Source organism: Anoplopoma fimbria, chromosome 14, assembly GCF_027596085.1.
Source record: "Anoplopoma fimbria isolate UVic2021 breed Golden Eagle Sablefish chromosome 14, Afim_UVic_2022, whole genome shotgun sequence".
In the NCBI taxonomy this organism is placed as follows: domain Eukaryota; kingdom Metazoa; phylum Chordata; class Actinopteri; order Perciformes; family Anoplopomatidae; genus Anoplopoma; species Anoplopoma fimbria.
This window is the reverse complement of record NC_072462.1, coordinates 9,532,783-9,552,584: the sequence shown is the minus strand read 5'-3', so window position 1 is coordinate 9,552,584 and position 19,802 is coordinate 9,532,783. Positions and strand designations below refer to the sequence as shown.

The following is a 19,802-nucleotide window of genomic DNA, read 5'->3' as shown; positions in this document are numbered from 1 at the left end:
CTATGTCAGTATTTCTCTTTCCCATTCCTTAAACCCTGTGTATGAGTTTTAATTGGCAAAAGTGAAGTGCCAATGACTTGAATGTAAATATTTGAATATACCTTTGATCACATACTAGCTCTTACAATTACCTTTAAAACACATTAAAATGTAATTTATAGACCATCAATTCTCTGAAGTTGTGTATATGGTACCGACATGAGTGAAGTCCGCCAGAAGGGGCGCTGGTGTCACGTCTTCTCTCGGGAACCAAATAAGGAAATGACGTGCTGCGTGTTCACACTGCCGCGGTGCCGAGCCTCAAATAGAGAAGTGAAACACTGACCGGACCGGGCTGGTGAGAGGAAGAGGAGGGTGAGGGAGCTGCCGCTGACACAAGACGAGGTAAGCTTTGTTATGAAGAATGGCTTTTAGAAAGTTTAGTCTGTTGCCCTGGAAACAGAGCTGTCACCGGCTAGCTAGCTACTTGGCTAAAACTACAACATCTAAGTTAGCACGTGCTGGGCCGTATTGGTGTCACTTAACGTTACATTGTAACGAACAATATGAAACTTCATTTAAAACCCAAAGTATTATCATTTCATAATGATAATAAGATGGCTATAGGTGTGTTATAATTAACGAATAGCTTTTACTAATGAGTTAAATGTCTTATTTTAAAGGTTCCGCTCTATTTACAACTTTCCCTTTCCACGTGCAAGTGGTCATGACGTCGGCTCCCAGCTCGAGCTGTAACAGCAGCCGCTGCTACGTCATTACTGAGCAGCGTCAGTGCTCATAGAGTCGTGTTAGCTTCTGAATTATGTCATACTAATGACATATGGTGTGTTAATGGGCTGATATGTGGTGTTGTATAGATATATAATCAGGTTAATTAATTAGTATCTTTGATGATTCTACACTCGGCTGGTGTGTCGTCCAGCTTCAGTCCCATACATTGTGCTGCTCTCACTCATATCGGTGAGAGCCTCAGAGCACAAGTATGCACTCTGTCCAGGTCACAAGATGAGTAGTGACAGCTGAACAGTCGAGTGTAGCCACATTTGGCTGGAGTTTGTGTACGTGTGTGTGTGCTGGTCCCACATGCCGAGCAGATATCTGAACGTCATTATTTTGAAAGCCATATATATATATATATATATATATATATATATATATATATATATATATATATATATATATATATATATATATATATATATATATAATATATATATATATATTATATATATATATATATATATAATATATATATATATAATATTATATATATATATATATATATATATATATATATATATATATATATATATAATTAGACTGTGGGCTTTACATACATGAAATATGATGAAAAGATGCTACAATGTACAAAGAATAGTAATTAAACGGAGAGTAATATAATGCAGGTAAGGCAGCAGACTGTTCAGGAGAAAAACACTATTCATATTTTTAGCTCAAGAAGCCTTTGACCCTATTTTTATCCCAGAAAAAATAGTAGTTAGTGTTCATTTGTCTCCGAGTGACCCGTGTTATCTGTGTACTATGACAGGATGGGTGACATAGCAGATGGTGAGACAAGCTTCTACTCCAATGCAGAGGTCTACTGGAGGGAGGTCCCCCCCACAGTGGATGGCATGCTGGGAGGCTACGGCAGCATCTCCAGCATCGACATCAATGGATCCAAGGCTTTCCTGCAGAAGTTCCTTGGTGTAAGAAACTTTTTTTTTAGTCGATTTACCAATTCGAATGAAACTAATTGCTGCAGTTAAACATGCAGTATGCGTCTGTCAGGTCAGTGTCTCTGAAGTTTGATTTAAGAACTGACTGGACCAAATTGAAAAACCTGCAACTCAATTTTGGCTTGAACACTCATGAACTATGGCTTCACTGGCCTTTTGACGTCCAAGAAGTGTGCAGCAAATCAACTCTTCATATTCTTGATTTCAGATAAACTTCAAGGTGGTTACTGCTGAAGTGGTACAGACCAGCAGAGAAACAACAGATGAAACACCACGTTATCATATTCAAATGTCAAGACAACAATATGCCCAACATTCGTATTAATCTGTTGTGGAAAGTTACTAAGTACATTTTAATTGTGAGGCTACTTTCTAATCCACTACACTTCAGAGGGAAATGTTGTACTTTTTTTACTTGAGTATATGAATGCAATGCATTGTTATAAAGTAAATTAAACCACCAAACAGTATACAAATTAATAAAATGAACTCAGCTACAACATTAAAATGCATCTTACATAGTTACCTACTGCATCAATAATAATAATAATACAATATAATAATTGAACAACTCAATACAGGGCTGGGCTGCACGGTGGTGTGGTAGATAGCACTGTGGCCTCACAGCATGCCCCGGGCCCGGAGTTTGCATGTTCTCCCCGTGTCAGCGTGGGTTCTCTCCAGCTTAGGTTAATTGATGACTCTAAAATTGGATGTGGATGTAGGTGTGGATGGTTGTCTGTCTATATGTCAGGCGACCTGTACAGGGTGTCAGCTGGGATCAGCTCCAGCCGCCCTCGCTACCTTGAACAGGATTAGCGGTAAAAAAAAAGATGATGGATGGATAAATCCAGGGCTGTGTCGAGCATGACGTCGTCCCTCCCTATTCCCTCATAACCGCTCCACGCTCACTGGTCAAGACTTTTGAGACAGGGATGGAATAGATGATGACTATATGATGATCCATAATGATCTGCATGCACTCTCATGAAAGTGAGCTTGTGAATTGTAACTGGCAGACTCACAAAAAAATGGTGCCTGTCCGGCCATTTTGGTCGCAGTCTGGAACTTTGGACTGCTGTTTCGGAGGCTTTTCACCCTGACAGGAGCAGCTTGTGTCGCAGCTTATAATAATAATAATTAATAATTAAGCCTTTATTAGTCCCACAATGGGGAAATTATTTCTCTGCATTTGACCCATCCCGGAGGAGCAGTGGGCTGCAATGAAGCGCCCGGGGAGCAACTTGGGGTTAGGTGTCTTGCTCAAGGACACCTCGGCATGTGGCCGGTAGAGGGGTTTGAACCACCATTGTGCCACAGCGCGCCCATGTGCCACAAGCTTTTTTACTCACTAGCGACCTCTTGTGTATTTTTACCGACAAAGGAAGGGGAAGGAAAGACGGGCACGGGCTGCGCTCTGGACTGTGGAGCAGGGATCGGCAGAATCACCAAACGTCTGCTGCTGCCTCTGTTCAAGACTGTAGACCTAGTGGACGTGACGCAGGAGTTCCTGGACAAAGCCAAGACGTACCTGGGAGAGGAGGGCAAGAGAGTTGGGAAGTACCTCTGCAGCGGCCTGCAGGACCTTGTACCGGAGAGTGGACGCTATGATGTCATCTGGATCCAGTGGGTCATTGGTGAGTCTGGCACATCGGTAGGCAATGGTGGCAGTCCTCTGTGATAACAGGCACAACACATTTACTGTCGTGTCGGGAGTCTACTTCACCCTGTGGCGATATTTTTTCCAAGGATGGCAAAGGCATGTCCTGCCCTACTCCGTCTCTGATTGGCTTACACTGCTATTCCTTCCCTATTCTTATCAGTGTCATTCCTCATCACCTAACCAACCCAACCAAATAACACACTGTTCTCCAGTGAAACTGAATATCTGAGCGGTGCACATTTATAAGAAGAATTTATATCAAATCCTTTGCATTTGATTGGACTGCTTAGACGTGGACGGGCTCATAGTGTGACACGGAGCTACGGATGACTGTGGCGCCACACACACCTCCTTTGAAGTTGCAGATTGATGACATGATATTTTTGGAAGAAATTGGTTGTTAATTGCTGAAGTATTTCTTTTGTAATGTTTTTCATATATTGTTAAAAAGGGGAACACTTCAACCGGTAAGATAGACATTTTTTCAGTTCATCATGACTTTAGGACAGGAGGAGGATCAGAGTACCTACTGTAGGAGCCCAAAAGGACAGGTTATATTTCATATTGAGCTAAAGTATATACTGTTAGACTGTGGTCAGTATTACTGCCCCATGTGGCCAATCGAGCACCCGTTGATGGCCCTGAGTGACCTGAATGGACGTCAACCTTGTTGAGCACATTTCTGGGTGATAGAAATGTCCTAAAATAAATTAAGAAGGAAGCCATATCACCTACGTATCTTTGCATTATTCTTGCTCAATCAGGGGTCTTTGGACAATTAATTCAACATTTTCCCTCCTGATTGATCCCTTCTTCAGGTCACCTAACAGACGCCCACCTGGTGGAGTTCCTGCGGCGTTGCCAGAAAGCCCTGCGGCCCAACGGCCTCATCATCATCAAGGACAATGTGTCGTATGAGGGCGTGGTCCCTGACGAGGTGGACAGCAGCGTCTGCCGCGATCTGGAAATAGTTCATAGTCTGGTGGGCAGAGCAGGCCTCCGCATCCTCCACGAAGAGCAACAAACTAACTTCCCAAAGGAGATCTACCAAGTCCACATGTTGGCTCTCAGATAGGAGCCTTCCCTCCTCCACGGAACAGTTAAGAGTATACACAGTATTTCTAACGTGTTTTCTAGTCAGCAATCCATTTATTATCTGTGAAGTGATCCGCAGTGCCAGTTAACTCCTTACTTCAGTCTTCTGCTCTGTGCTAATTCCTGAGTCATATTTTCTGGGCCACCAGGTCTAAAGGTACGGCTGTGTTACACTTCTGTCTTAGTTGCTTCATCTCCAGTGCAAGACGGCCAAATTCAAGCATGCGTTTGCTGTGTCAGTGTGAAGTCCAGCGGGATTGCAGGTCCAGGTTCATCTTTGGCTGTGTGGATATGCAGTCAGCCAATAGAAATTGGATGCACTGTGTTTGGGAATGGAGAAGTCACTGTTCTAGAGCTGTGTCATCACCAGACTACAAACTGCTGCGTCACTGGATCTAATGTTCACTGGATTCAGCTGCATCACATCCTGGTTCTAATGCTACTGGAAGCGTTTCAGAAGCGGAGCATCATCAAGCAATCTATTCTTACAAAGGCCCAATTCCAATATCATGGAGATGTTTTATGGACATTTTACAGCGTATAAAGACAAGTTTGCAGATGAATGTGTTAACACAGACTTTGTGGCTGTATTTATCATTTTTTAATGAGGGATGTCTTAATCAACTTTTTGGGGTTCTGAGAAATGTTGATTAAATGGAAAATGAAACGCTTCTACCTGACTGTACACTGCTCTTTCTATAACCAGAGATGTAACGGCTCTGTTCATAAGGGCCATTATACTCCTTCAGAGAGGAGAGACAGAGACAGACAGACAGACGATGGAGAGAGAGACAGACACATATCAGATTATGGAGAGAGAGAGGAGACAGACAGCAGACGATGGAGAGAGAGATTTTGATTTCTGAACCAAGGTGTTGAAACAGTGGGCTTCACTCATTTTTACCATGTTGATGTTGGAACAAAATGATCTCAGCTGGACAGTTCCCTGGTTAGCTGGTGACAAGCTAACAGGAGTGCGTCGTCTCCACCCAGTCTTTGGGAATGACTCTTCTACCGTGCACTGCTGGGGTAATGTCAAAAGGTCTAGAGTGAACTTCCACGCTTGGATATGCTGATGTTGACTGATGGAAGAATTCAATTTCATTCCAAATCAGTGATTGTATCATGCAGTCAACATGGTAGCAGCAGCTGAACATGAACTCTGGAGTAGTGGATTTAGGTCATGTGATCAGGACCAGGTCTCACTCTGGAACTGGCCTGTCCTCTCCATGGTTGCCAGCATCTGCGAGGCGTCCTCAGAGGACATGTCTCCCTCTTGCTGGAACACCTCTTTCAGAGCGTCGCACACACTGGTTGGCATCTGCTTAGCATTACTGCATAGAACAAAAACAAAGGCAACACTGTATATTCACAGCCACTCAATGTTTGTACCATAGAATTAGAATAGGAGTAGAACGGACACTTGTAGCAGGATGGTCGGAGCGGCGGCCATTTTTGTGTGTATCGTTGTCATTACAACTGTTGTAGAGAGCTAACTCTTGTCAAAGCGTAGGAAAGCACATTGCTATCACTAGATGATGTAACCAGTGTAGCATTAAAGCATAGTGGGATTAGCAAGCTAGCTAGCAAACTAACGAACGGACTAACTAGTTGACTAGCTAACTAGTTAGCTGGCTAACTAGTTAGCTAGATAACTATTTAAGGGTTTTAAGATCTACGTGTAAAAACTTTATTTTCCAGTTAATTTTAATCTCAATAATTGTGCGGACACTCGAGAGAGGACGGTGTATTCAGGTTTACGTGGTGGAAAAATAATTCCAGTGCTGAGACTAAGTCTCCTCAAAGTACATTGAAATAAAAAATACAGGCAAGTACATTAGAAATACAAGTGTAATGTTATAAAATGAAATGTAGTAGATGTAAATGTAGTTGTTAACAAAAGATAAATTGTTTATGTTGTATAAATAGCAGTATAATACAATTGAATAATAATAATCTTCATAAATATAACAATAGCATAAATAGGATGATAAATAGAAATACAATATATAATGCTTTGTATACAGTACTCTGCAATAAGGTTATTTATATATTATCTATTAATACTTTCATCTTCAAACTAAATTACTCTTGTATAGTTTCTATTGTTATTTTTTTAATTTGTATTTTATAAGCTATCTATCCATCCATATATCTATGAATTCAGGTATTGACATTCACTTGGAAGGTTCATGTTGAAACTATGTGCTCCACAGTAAAAAGTTCTATTGCTTACTTTGTTTATTTTTATGGTTTCATTGGAATGGGTTGAGAAATGTAAACGTTTTAGTGTATTTTATCCAGAAAAACAGCTTCCCTGTCACTCAACTAAAATCCTAAAAACAATTTATGGCAGCTGACTTGTCGTGACAGCAAACAGTGTTATCAGGAAATGTGCCCCGCCCACTCAGCGACTTCTCGACATGTGCCGAACAAGTGCCACTGTCCTGACACCTGCCTGACGCTGGCCACAGACTTGACACTGCAGAGCCAGTGCGACAAGGAGGATCTCCAATTATTTGGAAACTGTGGCGTACTTTCGATTTATACCATGCCCTCGTGAGGTAAGCCAACCCTTACGAAACCAGAAGTCCAGGATTAAACTTAATGATAGCTGGACGACAGCAGTGTAAAGGGGGAAGCACAGGGAGCAGCACTCCCTCACCTCTGACTGAGAAAGGTCTTTTTGTCCCAAAAAATAATTGCCAACTGAAAATAAATCTCAAATGCTTTCTTATGTTGTTTCAGCAGGTCTAGAGTGCCTGGAGTTTCAGAATCAAGTCTCAGTGGATGGTCAGTGGATATCAAAAAAAAAAAAAAAAAAAAAAAAGGCTGTAACTTTGGAAGATAACCACTTGATTTGTCTAACTCAGACCGCTGAAGACTCATATCAGCTTTAGATGAACATTGGAATGTATTCTTGCATTGAATAAACACTGGATTTCGTCCACTAACTGTTCCCCTGGAAGCTCTTTAGAAATGGACCTCTTAATGGTCAGTATGAATATGAGGAATGATCAATGTTTATATGGGCACCAGACCATTGTTTTAAGACAGATTTGAAAGATTGTGTACAAAGGAGAGATAGTTTTGGTGCCTTGTACTCACCCAGCGATGTAAAAGCAGGCACTTCTATTGGCAATCAAGTCCCACAGAAGCTCAGCGTGCTCCCTCACACGGTCCTGCACATACACCTTGTCCTCCTGAAATACAAAAACACTCAGTTTCCTTATTGGTCACAAATATACACACACAAGTCTTAGGAGAATGAAAAAGAATATATCAAGGAAACGTAAGTATACCACTGTAAGTGGTGGCAAAAACTTCAGGTTGGGTGTTTCCTTTAAATACCATTCCACTTTCCTCTTGTTTTACCTCATACAGAGTTCAGGTGGAGTACGGCAGACTAGCAGCGTTCTTTCCCAAATTATATATTCAGTTCAAGTGGACGTTTGTGCCAAATTTGAAAAACCTCCCCTAGGCCTTCCTGAGATAAAGTGTTAACAAGAATGGAGCGGACGGATGGATGGACAACCCACTAAAATAAAGGTTCTGTAGAAGACAGACGGTCTGTGTACGCTGTTAACCTTTCAGTCCTTTCCTGAGATCATTCACATGTGCTTTGAGTGATTTTGTCTGACCTGGTCTCTTGAGAAGGCAGTGAAGAGGTTCAGATGTCCAGTCTTCATCATCTCCTCCCACTCTGACCTAAAGTAGAAGTCTTTGGACTCAGAGCGACAGCCAAAGAACAGGACGTTGGCTAAACAGCAGGAAGACAAGGAGGACGTATGTCATGTCAGAGCTGTGAAATGATGTGTAGTAATAGTAGAAAAATAAGAGAGAGACAGTCAGAAAGGTAAAGGTCTCACCTTTTTTCCCCTCAGCCATCCTTTCTTGTAAAGCCGACCTGAAGGGCGCCACTCCTGTTCCAGGTCCAACCATTATCACAGGAGTGTCTTTCTCTTTGGGGAACTTCAGAGTTCCCTTCTTCACCCACTGAGGCACATACACCTCCCCTGCAACACAGTTCAAAAAGATACAAAAAGTATTCATTGTAATGTAATGCAGGTAATCAAAAACATTGTTTTTTGCATCAGGGGGAACGTATTCTCTAAGTTATGTGATGTTCTTTTTAAACTGTAGGACTTGGTGACGTTTACAGTATTTAGTTGGCACACAGTCGCAAAAAATAAAAATAGGAATTCTAAAATAGAAGTGTTTGTTTTCTTTGCAACCGAGGATAATAAAGTGTTTGTTTAAAACTGGCTTAGAGATGTGACTTGACTCCTAAATTCCCATTTTTTTGTGAATATATTTGATCATATTTTCTCCCTGTTATCTGATCTTGTTGATACCGTCTATCACCAGATTTACCTGTTGTCTTGATAAATTCTGTATAATGTACATTTCCACAGCACTAATGCTCAGAACAGCCATATCGCCACTCTACTGCTCTTAGCTTTGACATTTAAAAGAAATAATGCAAACACTTCCAGCATACATTTTTCACATAAGAAAGTGTTCCACTTGCTAAAGAGGTCAAATCCCTGACTTTCCTGGTCGGCTTTTAAAATGAACATCTGCAAAAGTGATCCGTTTCATTCTGAAAAGTCAGCTTTTTTAAAAGACCAACATGGGTCAGTTACATTTTTTGTTCCCAAACTCCTCATCTCTTCTCTGATTTTCACATCAGATTATTTGCTCCCACTACACGTCATAGAAGTAGAGGTAATACATTTGAATAAGTCAGTGAGAAAGGTATTTGTTGGAGGCACCAGCTCGATCCCGGGTTCTACACAGATGTTCATGATGTGGTCTGAATCTGAATGATGTGTTTTCATTTTGGAGTAAGTGTTTCTCAAGTGTGTGGAGACACCGATTGTCACAGCTTCTCTTTATTTGTGCTTTGCCACAGACTCTTTGTTCTTAGCCACATGGCTTTTGGACCACTTCTTATATAAGATGATTTGGTACAATGCTTGTTTCACTCTCAAAGCCTCTGCGTAAATGCTTCTATGGTCAGAAAAACTGTGTTCGTTTGGTTTTGGGACATTTGGCAATCAAGATAAACGATTCAGTCATATTGTTTGAAACAAGGATATCTTTAGAATACTTCTTCAGTGTTGATAATATTTGAATGTGTTGACCCTGGATACATACCATGGGACCTTAAAACTACAAACGAGCAAATAAGTGTGAGTGTGTGCAGTAAATAAGTGAGATTGAATGTTCATTATGGTTCATTTTCCATTTGAGCTATTCTAGAAGTAAATATTTTGTTACCCCCTTAATGTGTTTTGACTGAATTTATAAGCGATACCCTTTCACTTATTTGTTATCAACTAAGACTAGTCGACTGATGTTTTGTAGTACTGTAGCAGTAATTAATTACAGTAAATGTAGATTTTTGTTTGTACCCTGAGACATTCTCGTATGTCACTGGTATGTGCCACTTAAGAATGGATCTGTGTTTTTGCATAGGCCATATGTGTTGACACATCCATTTCAAAAAGTAGGAAAAGCTGTATAATACTAACAGTATGTATGTATGTCTGAAATGAACCCCCAACATCCAGCCAATCAGAATGAAGTAATCTCTGTGGAGGAGATCTAAACACTTGTTAAACGTGGTGAGAGACCTTGTGCAGGGTCCAGGGAGGCTAACCAGGTGGAGCAGAGGCCTCTTCTTGGTTTATACATCTTGGTTTTGTAATGAACCACAGCTACCAGGATCTGAAGCCTGTGTGGGTGAGCCTGTGTGGAGAGAAGGCTTTTCTAGAATAAGTCAACATTTCACTTTGTGTCTTTACCGCTCAATGAATTTCGTTTACCGCTTTGCCTGAGGCATCCAGGTGAAACACAGCTGATCTTTTCATAGCAGTTAAATAGTTGTCATGAAGGAGGAGCTACCTGGAGAGAGGAGGCGATGGAGAATGAACGAGGCTGGATCTCAGCGAATAGATCTAGGAGATGGTCTACTTTGATATCTGCTGTAGTATGGGGGAAATCTGCCAAGACCTGCAGCAGCAAGAGCACATGTTTAAAATGTTAAAGCCTTTATGTGCATGATTTGAACATAAAAGACAGGGGTGCAGATAGCAATGATCAAATGAATGTGCTAAAAGCCACACTTTGAATATCTATTTCCAGCAAGATTGCCCAATTTTCTACAAACAAAAACATATGCAATTAAAGTCATTAAAAACATGCTAGAAGACTTTATTATAAGTAAAAAGCTAAATCAAAGGCACACAGTCTGATATCATTCAAGACTGAACTCCCAGCTAACAGCCCAGCACCGACCCTAACCCTGACCCGTCACCTCCAGCGCCGTGCGTCGGGGCCGGTTGCAGTAGCTGTGCAGCTCTTCCTGGCCTGCCGCCGAGCTGAACTCGACCAGCTTCTGCTGCTCCAACTCGTTGGTGGCAAAGGTGGACAGCAGCTCAAAGAAGGAGCGGCGAGGTACGGCGGCGATGTCCAGGTAGCTCTTCACCAGGTGGCGAACAGTACACGGCTGAGGAAGCCTGGCTTGAACTGAGAAGACAGGGGTTCATGGTCATTTAACCACCAAAGGTCTGATAAGGCTACGTCATAATGTCTCTTTGAAGTGGCAATTCTGCTTTAAAGCTGCACAAATCCGTATCTTTAAATAAGTATTGAACACGTCAGCTGGTTCAGTCCCAACTGATGGCCTATAAATAGGTGTCACACGAGAAACATCTCATGATGGGTAAAAGCAAAGAGCTCTCTCAAGAGCTGCGCAACCTTATTGTTGCAAAACATACTGATGGCATTGGTTACAGAAGGATTTCTAAACTTCTGAATGTTCCAGTGAGCACTGTTGGGGCCATAATCCGGAAGTGGAAAGAACATCATTTCACCATAAACCGGCCACGACCAGGTGCTCCTCGCAAGATTTCTGACAGAGGAGTGAAAAGAATTATCAGAAGAGTTGTCCAAGAGCCAAGGACCACTTCAGAAAGACCTGGAATTAGCAGGTGCAATTGTTTCAAAGAAAACAATAAGTAATGCACTCAACCGCCGTGGCCTGTATGCACGCTCACCTCGCAAGACTCCATTGCTGAAGAAAAAGCATGTTGAAGCTCGTTTAAAGTTTGCTGCACAACATTTAGACAAGCCTGTGAAATACTGGGAGAATATAGTCTGGTCAGATGAGACCAAAATTGAACTCTTTGGATGCCATAATACACACCATGTTTGGAGGTCAAATGGCACTGCACATCACCCCAAAAACACCATACCAACAGTGAAGTTTGGAGGTGGGAACATCATGGTGTGGGGCTGTTTTTCAGCATACGACACTGGCAAACTTCATATAATTGAAGGAAGGATGAATGGAAAAATGTATCTGCTGCCATCTACCAGGATGATGAAGATGAAACGAGGTGTGGACATTTCAGCAAGACAATGATCCCAAACACACAGCCAATGAAACTCTCAATTGGTTTCAGAGAAAGAAAATAAAGCTGCTAGAATGGCCCAGCCAATCACCTGACTTGAATCCAATAGAAAATCTATGGAAAGAACTGAAGATCAGAGTTCATAGAAGAACCCTTCAAGATTTGAAGACTGTTTGTGTGGAAGAATGGGCCAAAATCACACCTGAGCAATGCATGCAACTCTCCATACAGGAGGCGTCTTGAAGCTGTCATTACCAACCAAGGCTTTTGTACGAAGTATTAAATAAATTTCAGTAAGCGTGTTCAATACTTTTTCCCTGTGTCATTCCATTTTATTACACAAAACTTAATTTCTGAACTTATTTGTTTGGTTTTCTCTGTATGTATGGATTACTTGGGTTGTTACCGACATCTGGTGAAAATTTCATGTCAATAGCACCTTTAGAAATATATCTGGCAGCATAGTGAGCAGGCTGGGCAACATGCAAACAGCTGAGGAGCAGGGAGTGATTCAAAGTCATGAAAAGTGGAATTATGAAAAACATTTTGAAACACATTAAGAATCTACAATGGAAAAGTAATGAAGTTGAGTTTTAACAATTTCACACATGATAGGTTAATCTATACATTTCTAGCATGTGTATGATTATTTCATGAAGTTTATTCACCTACTTCCTATTAAATACCAGACTCAAAAGCAGGTTACAGGGGTGACAATGATGGAGCAGTTATTAGGTGAAATGACACTTCTGGAACTAGTATATACTCTCATATCTAAGGTCATCTGTAGGCCTGCATGTTCGGGTGTTTGGCTTTCTTGATTTCTTAGTTATGGATAATGCACAGAGTAAGAAAATCCCCCACCTACCTGCACTGTTGTCTGTGGCCCTGAGAGTGAACCTGGCATCTGGATCTAATCTCAGTAGTTGACAGAATTGCTGTACGTCCTCTGGAGTGTTACATGGACGCATCATCACCACATCACCAGCAGCAAACCTACACAGCAAAACCACAACCAATGTTCAGTGCAGCTGTTGCAGAGTTACAAATGTGCTGTAGGGCCAGCAATAATCAGCAAACAAGAGAAGTTGAACATATTGGACTCAGCATTAATATAATCATTTATGTCACTTTGCTTTAATGTCAGATACCATACCTGACCCTGTAAAGATGAATAACAGAGAGGGAGAGAGGGTGAGAGATATACAAGTATCAGAGGTCGCCATTTAACATTGTGGAGACCAAGAGTGGAACGTGTTGGTACACACTGCCACCAGGACATTGAATTAGAAACACATTTCTAATGTAAATGTCCCAAATATGAAGACATAAGAGTAAAATACATTTCCATTTCAAAAAAGCTTTACCCAAGCATAATAATTAAGCCTTTATTAGTCCCACAATGGGGAAATTACAATTCTCTGCATTTGACCCATCCCGGAGGAGCAGTGGGCTGCAATGAAGCGCCCGGGGAGCAACTTGGGGTTAGGTGTCTCGCTCAAGGACACCTCGGCATGTGGCCTGTAGAGGGGTTCGAACCACCAACCTTGTGGTTGCGGGACGAGCAGATAATACATATGTAACATGTATCCACACATTACTATATTGAGGGACAAGTACAGTACATGTTAATTATATTCATTGATGTCATAGTTATGCTATACTTACTTTCATTATTATTATGTATTATTATAATTTTTTCCTACGCTTTGGCAACACAGATTTCTTGATTTGTCATAACAATAAAGCAGATTGAAACTGAAATGAGATAGAGAGACAGAAAGAGGGAGGCCACTGATGATATAAATATGATATTCCATAACACAGCTATTAAAGCGGACCATATAAATCAAAAACAGAAGTCTATAAAAGGGCTAAATACTTTCTAGAATACAAGACCATCAGCAAAGACCTGAGAAAAATAAAAAAACATTGTCAACCAAACAACCAGCCTTCTGCAATATGTTTTATGCAATTAGAAACAAAAATAAAATGTATAATTAGGATCAAAAAACAAAATAATTCCTACATGAAATTTAAATTTTAACTAATCAATTATGGGATATTTGCAACAACTTCAACACAAAAAAAGCATTACCCATTTCAAAAATGAAATCTGTAGAGCACATTTGAAAATCTTTACAAAGACATCAAATTAAATCATGTATTATGTAAGAAATAATTAGAAGAAACAATTAAAGACAACTAAACCCCCTTGATTTCTCAACTACCTGGGAAGAATTTATCTCAGAGAAAATCTCTCCGGCTAAGGAAAGCTTGTGGCCCAGATAGCATTAAAAACTGAATGCTCAAATCCTCAAATGCAGCATAACACAGATAAAGTGTTGAAAACACAAATGCTGCTGCCTGTCTTATAATTTCAGTGCACAAACATAGAATAACATGACTTAAAAGGTAAATTCTAATTGGCCTACATGCTGCAAGTTTTGCTGGATATTCATTTATTCATCTATGATGTTGGCATAAATGAAAATTAAAAAGTTACAGAAATGTTACAGGACTGACCTGTTAGACTACTGTTGTGTGTTTTCCCATAAAAGTGCGCAGGGCGCTAACTCATATAAATAATTGTCAGATTACCATAAAGGGGTGACTTACTCAATGTTGGATCCTGCGATATCAAACTCGATGTGCCTCACATCCTGAAAGTGTGACATGTCCGTTACTCTCCTATTGGACACTAGTCTGGCAGGAAAGGGATGGGACTGGGAGGGGACGGTCTGTTCGGAGGGAATCCTCAGCCTGTCATCCGTCTTTTCTTTCACATCATCCAGGAAGTGGAAAGTGTATGTTGGAGGGAGCCTGCCACAAGAGTTAAAGAAAAAAAACATATCACTGACTGGGATCAAACACAAAACCCAAACAGGAGTTAATTACAGGCTTGACTACAAAATGATACTCACGGTTCATCCTCCCTCAGTGGAATCACATCGGCCAAAGACGGGTACAGAGCAAACACGTTCTCCCAAAACGAAGTGAGCCACGGGTCAATCACAGCGTCTGACCTGTTTCAAACAGAGTGTGAGGTAAGCAAAGGCAACGCCCCACGGTTCCATTCCAGCTGGGAACTTTTGTAACATTCCCTCATTTCCCCTACTGTTCCAGACTCACTATACTTTGCTAATAAATTGATAAATTCAAGATATTCTAGGATGGAAATTCAAATGTACTTTCCTACGCTCTAGGCATGGGTTGGCTATCATGAATTCATGCTACAGTTACAGAACATAAAAGGGTGGTGAAGAAAGCTGGCTCCATATGTGTCACTCACTCCAGGTCAGCCATCAGCAAAATTAAATTGCAGTAGCCGTGTTTCAACCAGCAGAAGGCTGCTATTGCTACACATTGTGTAGACTTTAGGGTCTGAATCCATCAACACCAATACTTAAAAACATACACATTGGTTTTCAGCAGAAAAAAAGTGCTTTGGGGGTTTAGTTACTCTTTAAATATCATTGTTGTTTTGGCTTCCCAGTTCTCACACAAGTAAAAATGTATATCTGATGGGTGAAATTGTATACAAATGTTGTAAAAAAAAAAAGAAAAAATAGTAATAAGAACTAACTGTAATAAAAATAGATAGTGAGCATTATTTTATCTCCAGTTAATGAGGTGAGATGATCCAGACATGTTGTTTCTTACCCCAGGTCATGTTGGTCATCTGCCAGCCCAACAGGCAGCAGCGTATTGGCACCCAGCTGCAGAAGGCGCTTATGAAGCTTCTTGGCCACAAAATTGAACCTATGGGTGAATGTGGTTGACCATGAGTCGTTGTGAATGTGCACTGTGAGAACTGTAAACCTGAAATACTGACTTAGGATAGGAAGAGTCCCCCAGGCCCAGTATAGCGCAGTCCAAGCAACTCAGAGAGCCAAGGGGCAAAGACTTCTTAAAGACAAACCTCCAGAAGATCTTTGAAGAAAGTAGAGATGGACAGCGGAACATAAATTAACAGGTTAATTTCAATGTATTCTTCTGTATTTTGACAAATGTAATAGGTCTAGTATAAATAAGATCAGAACAAAACTATTGATACAAGATATTTTAAATTGAAAACATATTCACTCCTCAAGTCAATATTCAAGGCAAGCACATCAATGTTAACATGCATCTTTTGATTTTTAATCCCCCTTTCAGAAACAATTCACACTAAATTACTCTTACTGTATGTCTTTTTGTTCTCTTTTTATTACCTTCATATTGTCTGGGGGCTCTCCTTGGCCGGTGGTGGAGCACACAAAAACAACCAGAGTCTCTGAGATCAAGTTGGCCTGTAAGATGAGAGAAACACACACACACACAAGGTCACACTGTTTTCACGTGAATCATGTAGGCTTTAACAAATATCACAGACCACTGCAGGAACTGAGACCGATCCCCCGATCTGGTTCTGTAACTAGAACAGGTCAGAGCAGTAATCAAATCCCTCTACTTGCTATTCTTGATGCCGACACACTCACCACGTTGTAGTTATCCAGAGGCATCACTCGAACCTGCAGCTGCCTTTTAAGCGCCTGTCGTGCAATCCTCTGGGCCGTGTCCTGGGCCGTACCAGTCTGGCTCCCATACAGGACCAGCAGACTGGGCTTTGACATGATTACTGAGAGACACAGAGTCACAAAATGCTCTGTTATTTTAGAAGAAGGTGCACTTGGACTAGTAAAACGAATACTGGGGGAGTTAAACACAAATGAAACATACAGAGCACAAGGTGGAACACACATTACATTACATTACATTACAGTCATTTAGCAGACGCTTTTATCCAAAGCGACTTACAGGAAGTGTATTCAACATAGGTATTCAAGAGAACTACTAGTCACCAGAAGTCATAAGTGCATCTCCTTTCTTAAACAAGCATCTAAAAGCATAAGCCAGAGCAAAAGTATAGTGCAGAGGCAAATTACTACGAAAACAATAATTGCAACAGACTAATCCGAATATAGTAAGTGCTACAAACTACTACGAATAGGATAAGTGCAGTAAACAAATACAAATTCAATAAGTGCAGCGAACTGATACGAATACAGTAAGTGCAACAACTAATACGAATGCAATAAGTGCTACGAGGAAGGCTCCGGGTAGTACTTCTTGAAGAGGTGAGTTTTCAGCCTGCGCCTAAAGATGGGCAGCGACTCTGCTGTCCTGACGTCAGTGGGGAGTTCATTCCACCACTGAGGGGCCAGGACAGAAAAAAAGCTGAGGAGAATGTAGGTTCCAGTGCAGACAAATTAATCTCTGATATGAAGAGTGGTCTGCATTTCTAAAGAAGTCAAATGACAGAGAATCCATCATATTAAGACATCATAATTAAGCAACTCAATCATCAAAAAAACCCAAAATAACAGTGTTTTTATGAAAATGGATGTCAAGGACCTTGTGAACGTCCAAAAACTGATAACTCCATCATCCTGAATCAAATGCCTGTAATCTAATAAACTAATCATCTTAAATTGGTTTGTATAGACATTCCAACTGTATGTAGTTCTCTTAGAAATCCATGGGCTATATTTGGAGGTTCTCATATATCTGCTATTGGCTCCCGTAATTTTCCACATTAGTTAAGTTAATGCTACCTTCAGGCCCCCTGGACTTGACATTACATGACTGTGTGGCTAACGTCCGGTGCTAGCAGGCTATTTAGCTGGCGAGGAAATACGGTCGGTTATTTTTGTTCCCATTTATTTATTTATTCCCTCTATGAATAACATATATCACCAAATACTAATGACACAAGATACTTACCGCTGCTGTCTTCGCCCACTTTGGCCTTACAAACTCATAAAATGAACAAATACTTCCACATCAACGCATCACTTTACGGCAAGACAGTTCTAAGTTGTGATTGGCTCGTGTGTTGATGCTACATTTAAAGCCGCACACAGAAAATCAGAGATTCGTGTTTTCTACATGAAATGATTTTACGGTTATCCACCCTCAGTAATGCACATGGGAGAAGCATGCCTTTAGGGCTTTCTGCCATAAAGGGTTTATTTTAAACACGATATTTTCCTAAATCTAACCAAGAACGTCTGTTGCCTAATCCTAAAGACATTTATGGCACAAAGCCCTAAAGGCAAACTTGTCCCATGAGCTAAATTAATGATGAATTGAAAAATAGAATGGCCTACAGTAAATCCTCAAACATTCAACCCTTTGTCACTGGCAGTGTAAAGGGAGTTTTTTTTTATAGCCCCTAACTTTTGATTCATTTCTAATGAATTAATCAAAAGTTTGATTAATTCATTAGAAATTCTTACAATAACATCTAATCCTTCTCCTACATTCAAAAACCTATAATCTATGCAATTATTGTTTATCTCAAAAGTTTATCTGCTGGACACAAGATGTCTCCTAACTACCTGACCATGTATGTGCACTGAGGTTCCCCATCACACAGCAGATGTATGTGAAAACAGCCTTGTAGTGTCAAACTGAACATGCCGTTTATCATTCTGCACAGTGAAGGTGAAGCATCCAAGTCAAGGAACAAGAACAAGTTTTAGACCAGAGAGGGACCTAAACCTCTTCAGCTCCTTGCAGATACTGGCGGCCTCTGTTGACTTTACTTTCCTTAAGAGGCTGTAGTAGGCTCTGTTTTAGAGCTACAGTGAATATGCTGATATATTTAAACTAGACAACCTAAGGCACCCATTGGTACAATCCATGTAATGCTTGTCAGGAAAGAGGCTAAATAATGCTCCAAAGTTAGGCAAAATTTTGGCGATGGAAAAACTATCATGGGGTGCATTTACCTCTATCCTTAACATATTTGAATGAAAATGAGTGCTATGGTACCCATGACTCTCCCCACTTTATGATCATTTATTTGCATACAGTATAAATGTGTTATTTTCTAATATTCAAATTTTTCTGCATACTGGGGTCACGAATTGGTGTTCTTTACCATCAGCATGGCCAGTTAAACAGCCAGTGGTCCCTCTCCACTGGTCTGGCATGTGCTAAGACGTTACCAGAAAAGGGAGACCTGGTGGGGGCCAGGTTTGGTGTAGTGAGGGAGGGGCCTGTTAATGTCATTCCTTACTGTTCAGATGAGAGAAAAGCTGCAGGAGATAAGGGGAACTGGCCCAGGCATGGCAGAAGCCCAGCAGCACGAAAAAGGCAGGGGCATTGGACACTTGGACCCACCACCTATCAAGTTTCCACTCCAGGGCACCAGCGTTATAGTCATGTGATTCTGAACCTTCTTAAGAGTTGATGTCCAGGGCTCACCAGGCCACAGCTAACTCGTGGAGCATGATATTGTGTTGAACGATGATGCAACTGTAAGACGTATAAGTTACAGGATAGCAGAGTGACTCCTAGTGACATGGGTGAAGGTAAATATCCAACTCCATAAATTATTGATTTCATTGAGCCCAACAGGGTCAGGAGCTGATGGCCTTCACGACTCCCTGGAGACACTTCCAGTCTACCATCTTCAAATGGACTGCACAGTGCTGTTGCAACCTTTCAAAGGCTGATGGTTCAGGTACTCCTTCCAGCTTGATATCGTTCTTTACAGTACCACCTGAGAGGAGCACTTGGGACACCTGAAGAAAGTGTCCTGGAACGCCTTCACTAATTTGGCTGGGTGAGTGATCAATCAAGCCAAATGTGTCTTTGCTAGAACTAAAGCTTAGTTCCTTGTGTTCACCATTGAATTAGGGGATAATAAACCAGAAACTCATAAGAATCATGTCCTCTCCCACAAATTGAGAGCTCAGGTCCTTCCTTGGGATGGCTGGCTTCTACTATCTGTTCATACCAAAGTTTTCAGCTGGGGCTGCTCCAAAGACAGACATGACCAGCCCATGATGCCCCAACCCCAACAGGTCGAGTGGACAGCGGAGGCAGAAGCAG

General features: G+C 41.1%; 2 protein-coding genes across 2 annotated transcripts; one reads left to right on the top strand and one right to left on the bottom strand.

Moving 5' to 3' along the window:
• The first annotated feature begins 294 nt into the window (after window positions 1-294).
• ntmt1 (N-terminal Xaa-Pro-Lys N-methyltransferase 1) lies at window positions 295-5,644 on the top strand. The gene is made up of 4 exons (XM_054612767.1): window positions 295-384; window positions 1,550-1,709; window positions 3,124-3,376; window positions 4,221-5,644. Exons 2-4 carry the CDS (start codon window positions 1,551-1,553, stop codon window positions 4,475-4,477), a joined length of 669 nt encoding a protein of 222 aa, XP_054468742.1. The 5' UTR covers window positions 295-384; window position 1,550; the 3' UTR covers window positions 4,478-5,644.
• A 37-nt stretch (window positions 5,645-5,681) lies between these two features.
• On the bottom strand, window positions 5,682-17,767 carry ndor1 (NADPH dependent diflavin oxidoreductase 1). The gene is made up of 15 exons (XM_054612766.1): window positions 17,685-17,767; window positions 16,400-16,539; window positions 16,133-16,210; window positions 15,754-15,851; window positions 15,582-15,680; window positions 14,843-14,944; window positions 14,538-14,741; window positions 12,787-12,914; window positions 10,820-11,031; window positions 10,408-10,515; window positions 10,137-10,251; window positions 8,367-8,513; window positions 8,139-8,257; window positions 7,606-7,700; window positions 5,682-5,831 (listed from the first exon to the last, which is right to left on the bottom strand). Exons 2-15 carry the CDS (start codon window positions 16,532-16,534, stop codon window positions 5,687-5,689), a joined length of 1,785 nt encoding a protein of 594 aa, XP_054468741.1. The 5' UTR covers window positions 16,535-16,539; window positions 17,685-17,767; the 3' UTR covers window positions 5,682-5,686.
• Window positions 17,768-19,802: the final 2,035 nt, after the last annotated feature.

Excerpts from the sequence above, each read along its gene's own strand:
- ntmt1 (XM_054612767.1), top strand. The coding sequence starts at position 1,551 with ATGGGTGACATAGCAGATGGTGAGACAAGCTTCTACTCCAATGCAGAG. Across the intron at positions 1,710-3,123 it reads TCCTGCAGAAGTTCCTTGGT|GAAGGGGAAGGAAAGACGGG; the intron begins GTAAGAAACTTT and ends TTACCGACAAAG. Across the intron at positions 3,377-4,220 it reads CTGGATCCAGTGGGTCATTG|GTCACCTAACAGACGCCCAC; the intron begins GTGAGTCTGGCA and ends TCCCTTCTTCAG.
- ndor1 (XM_054612766.1), bottom strand. The coding sequence starts at position 16,534 with ATGTCAAAGCCCAGTCTGCTGGTCCTGTATGGGAGCCAGACTGGTACG. Across the intron at positions 16,211-16,399 it reads CTCTGGATAACTACAACGTG|GCCAACTTGATCTCAGAGAC; the intron begins GTGAGTGTGTCG and ends CTCATCTTACAG. Across the intron at positions 10,252-10,407 it reads CCATCGCCTCCTCTCTCCAG|GCTCACCCACACAGGCTTCA; the intron begins GTAGCTCCTCCT and ends CTCTCCACACAG.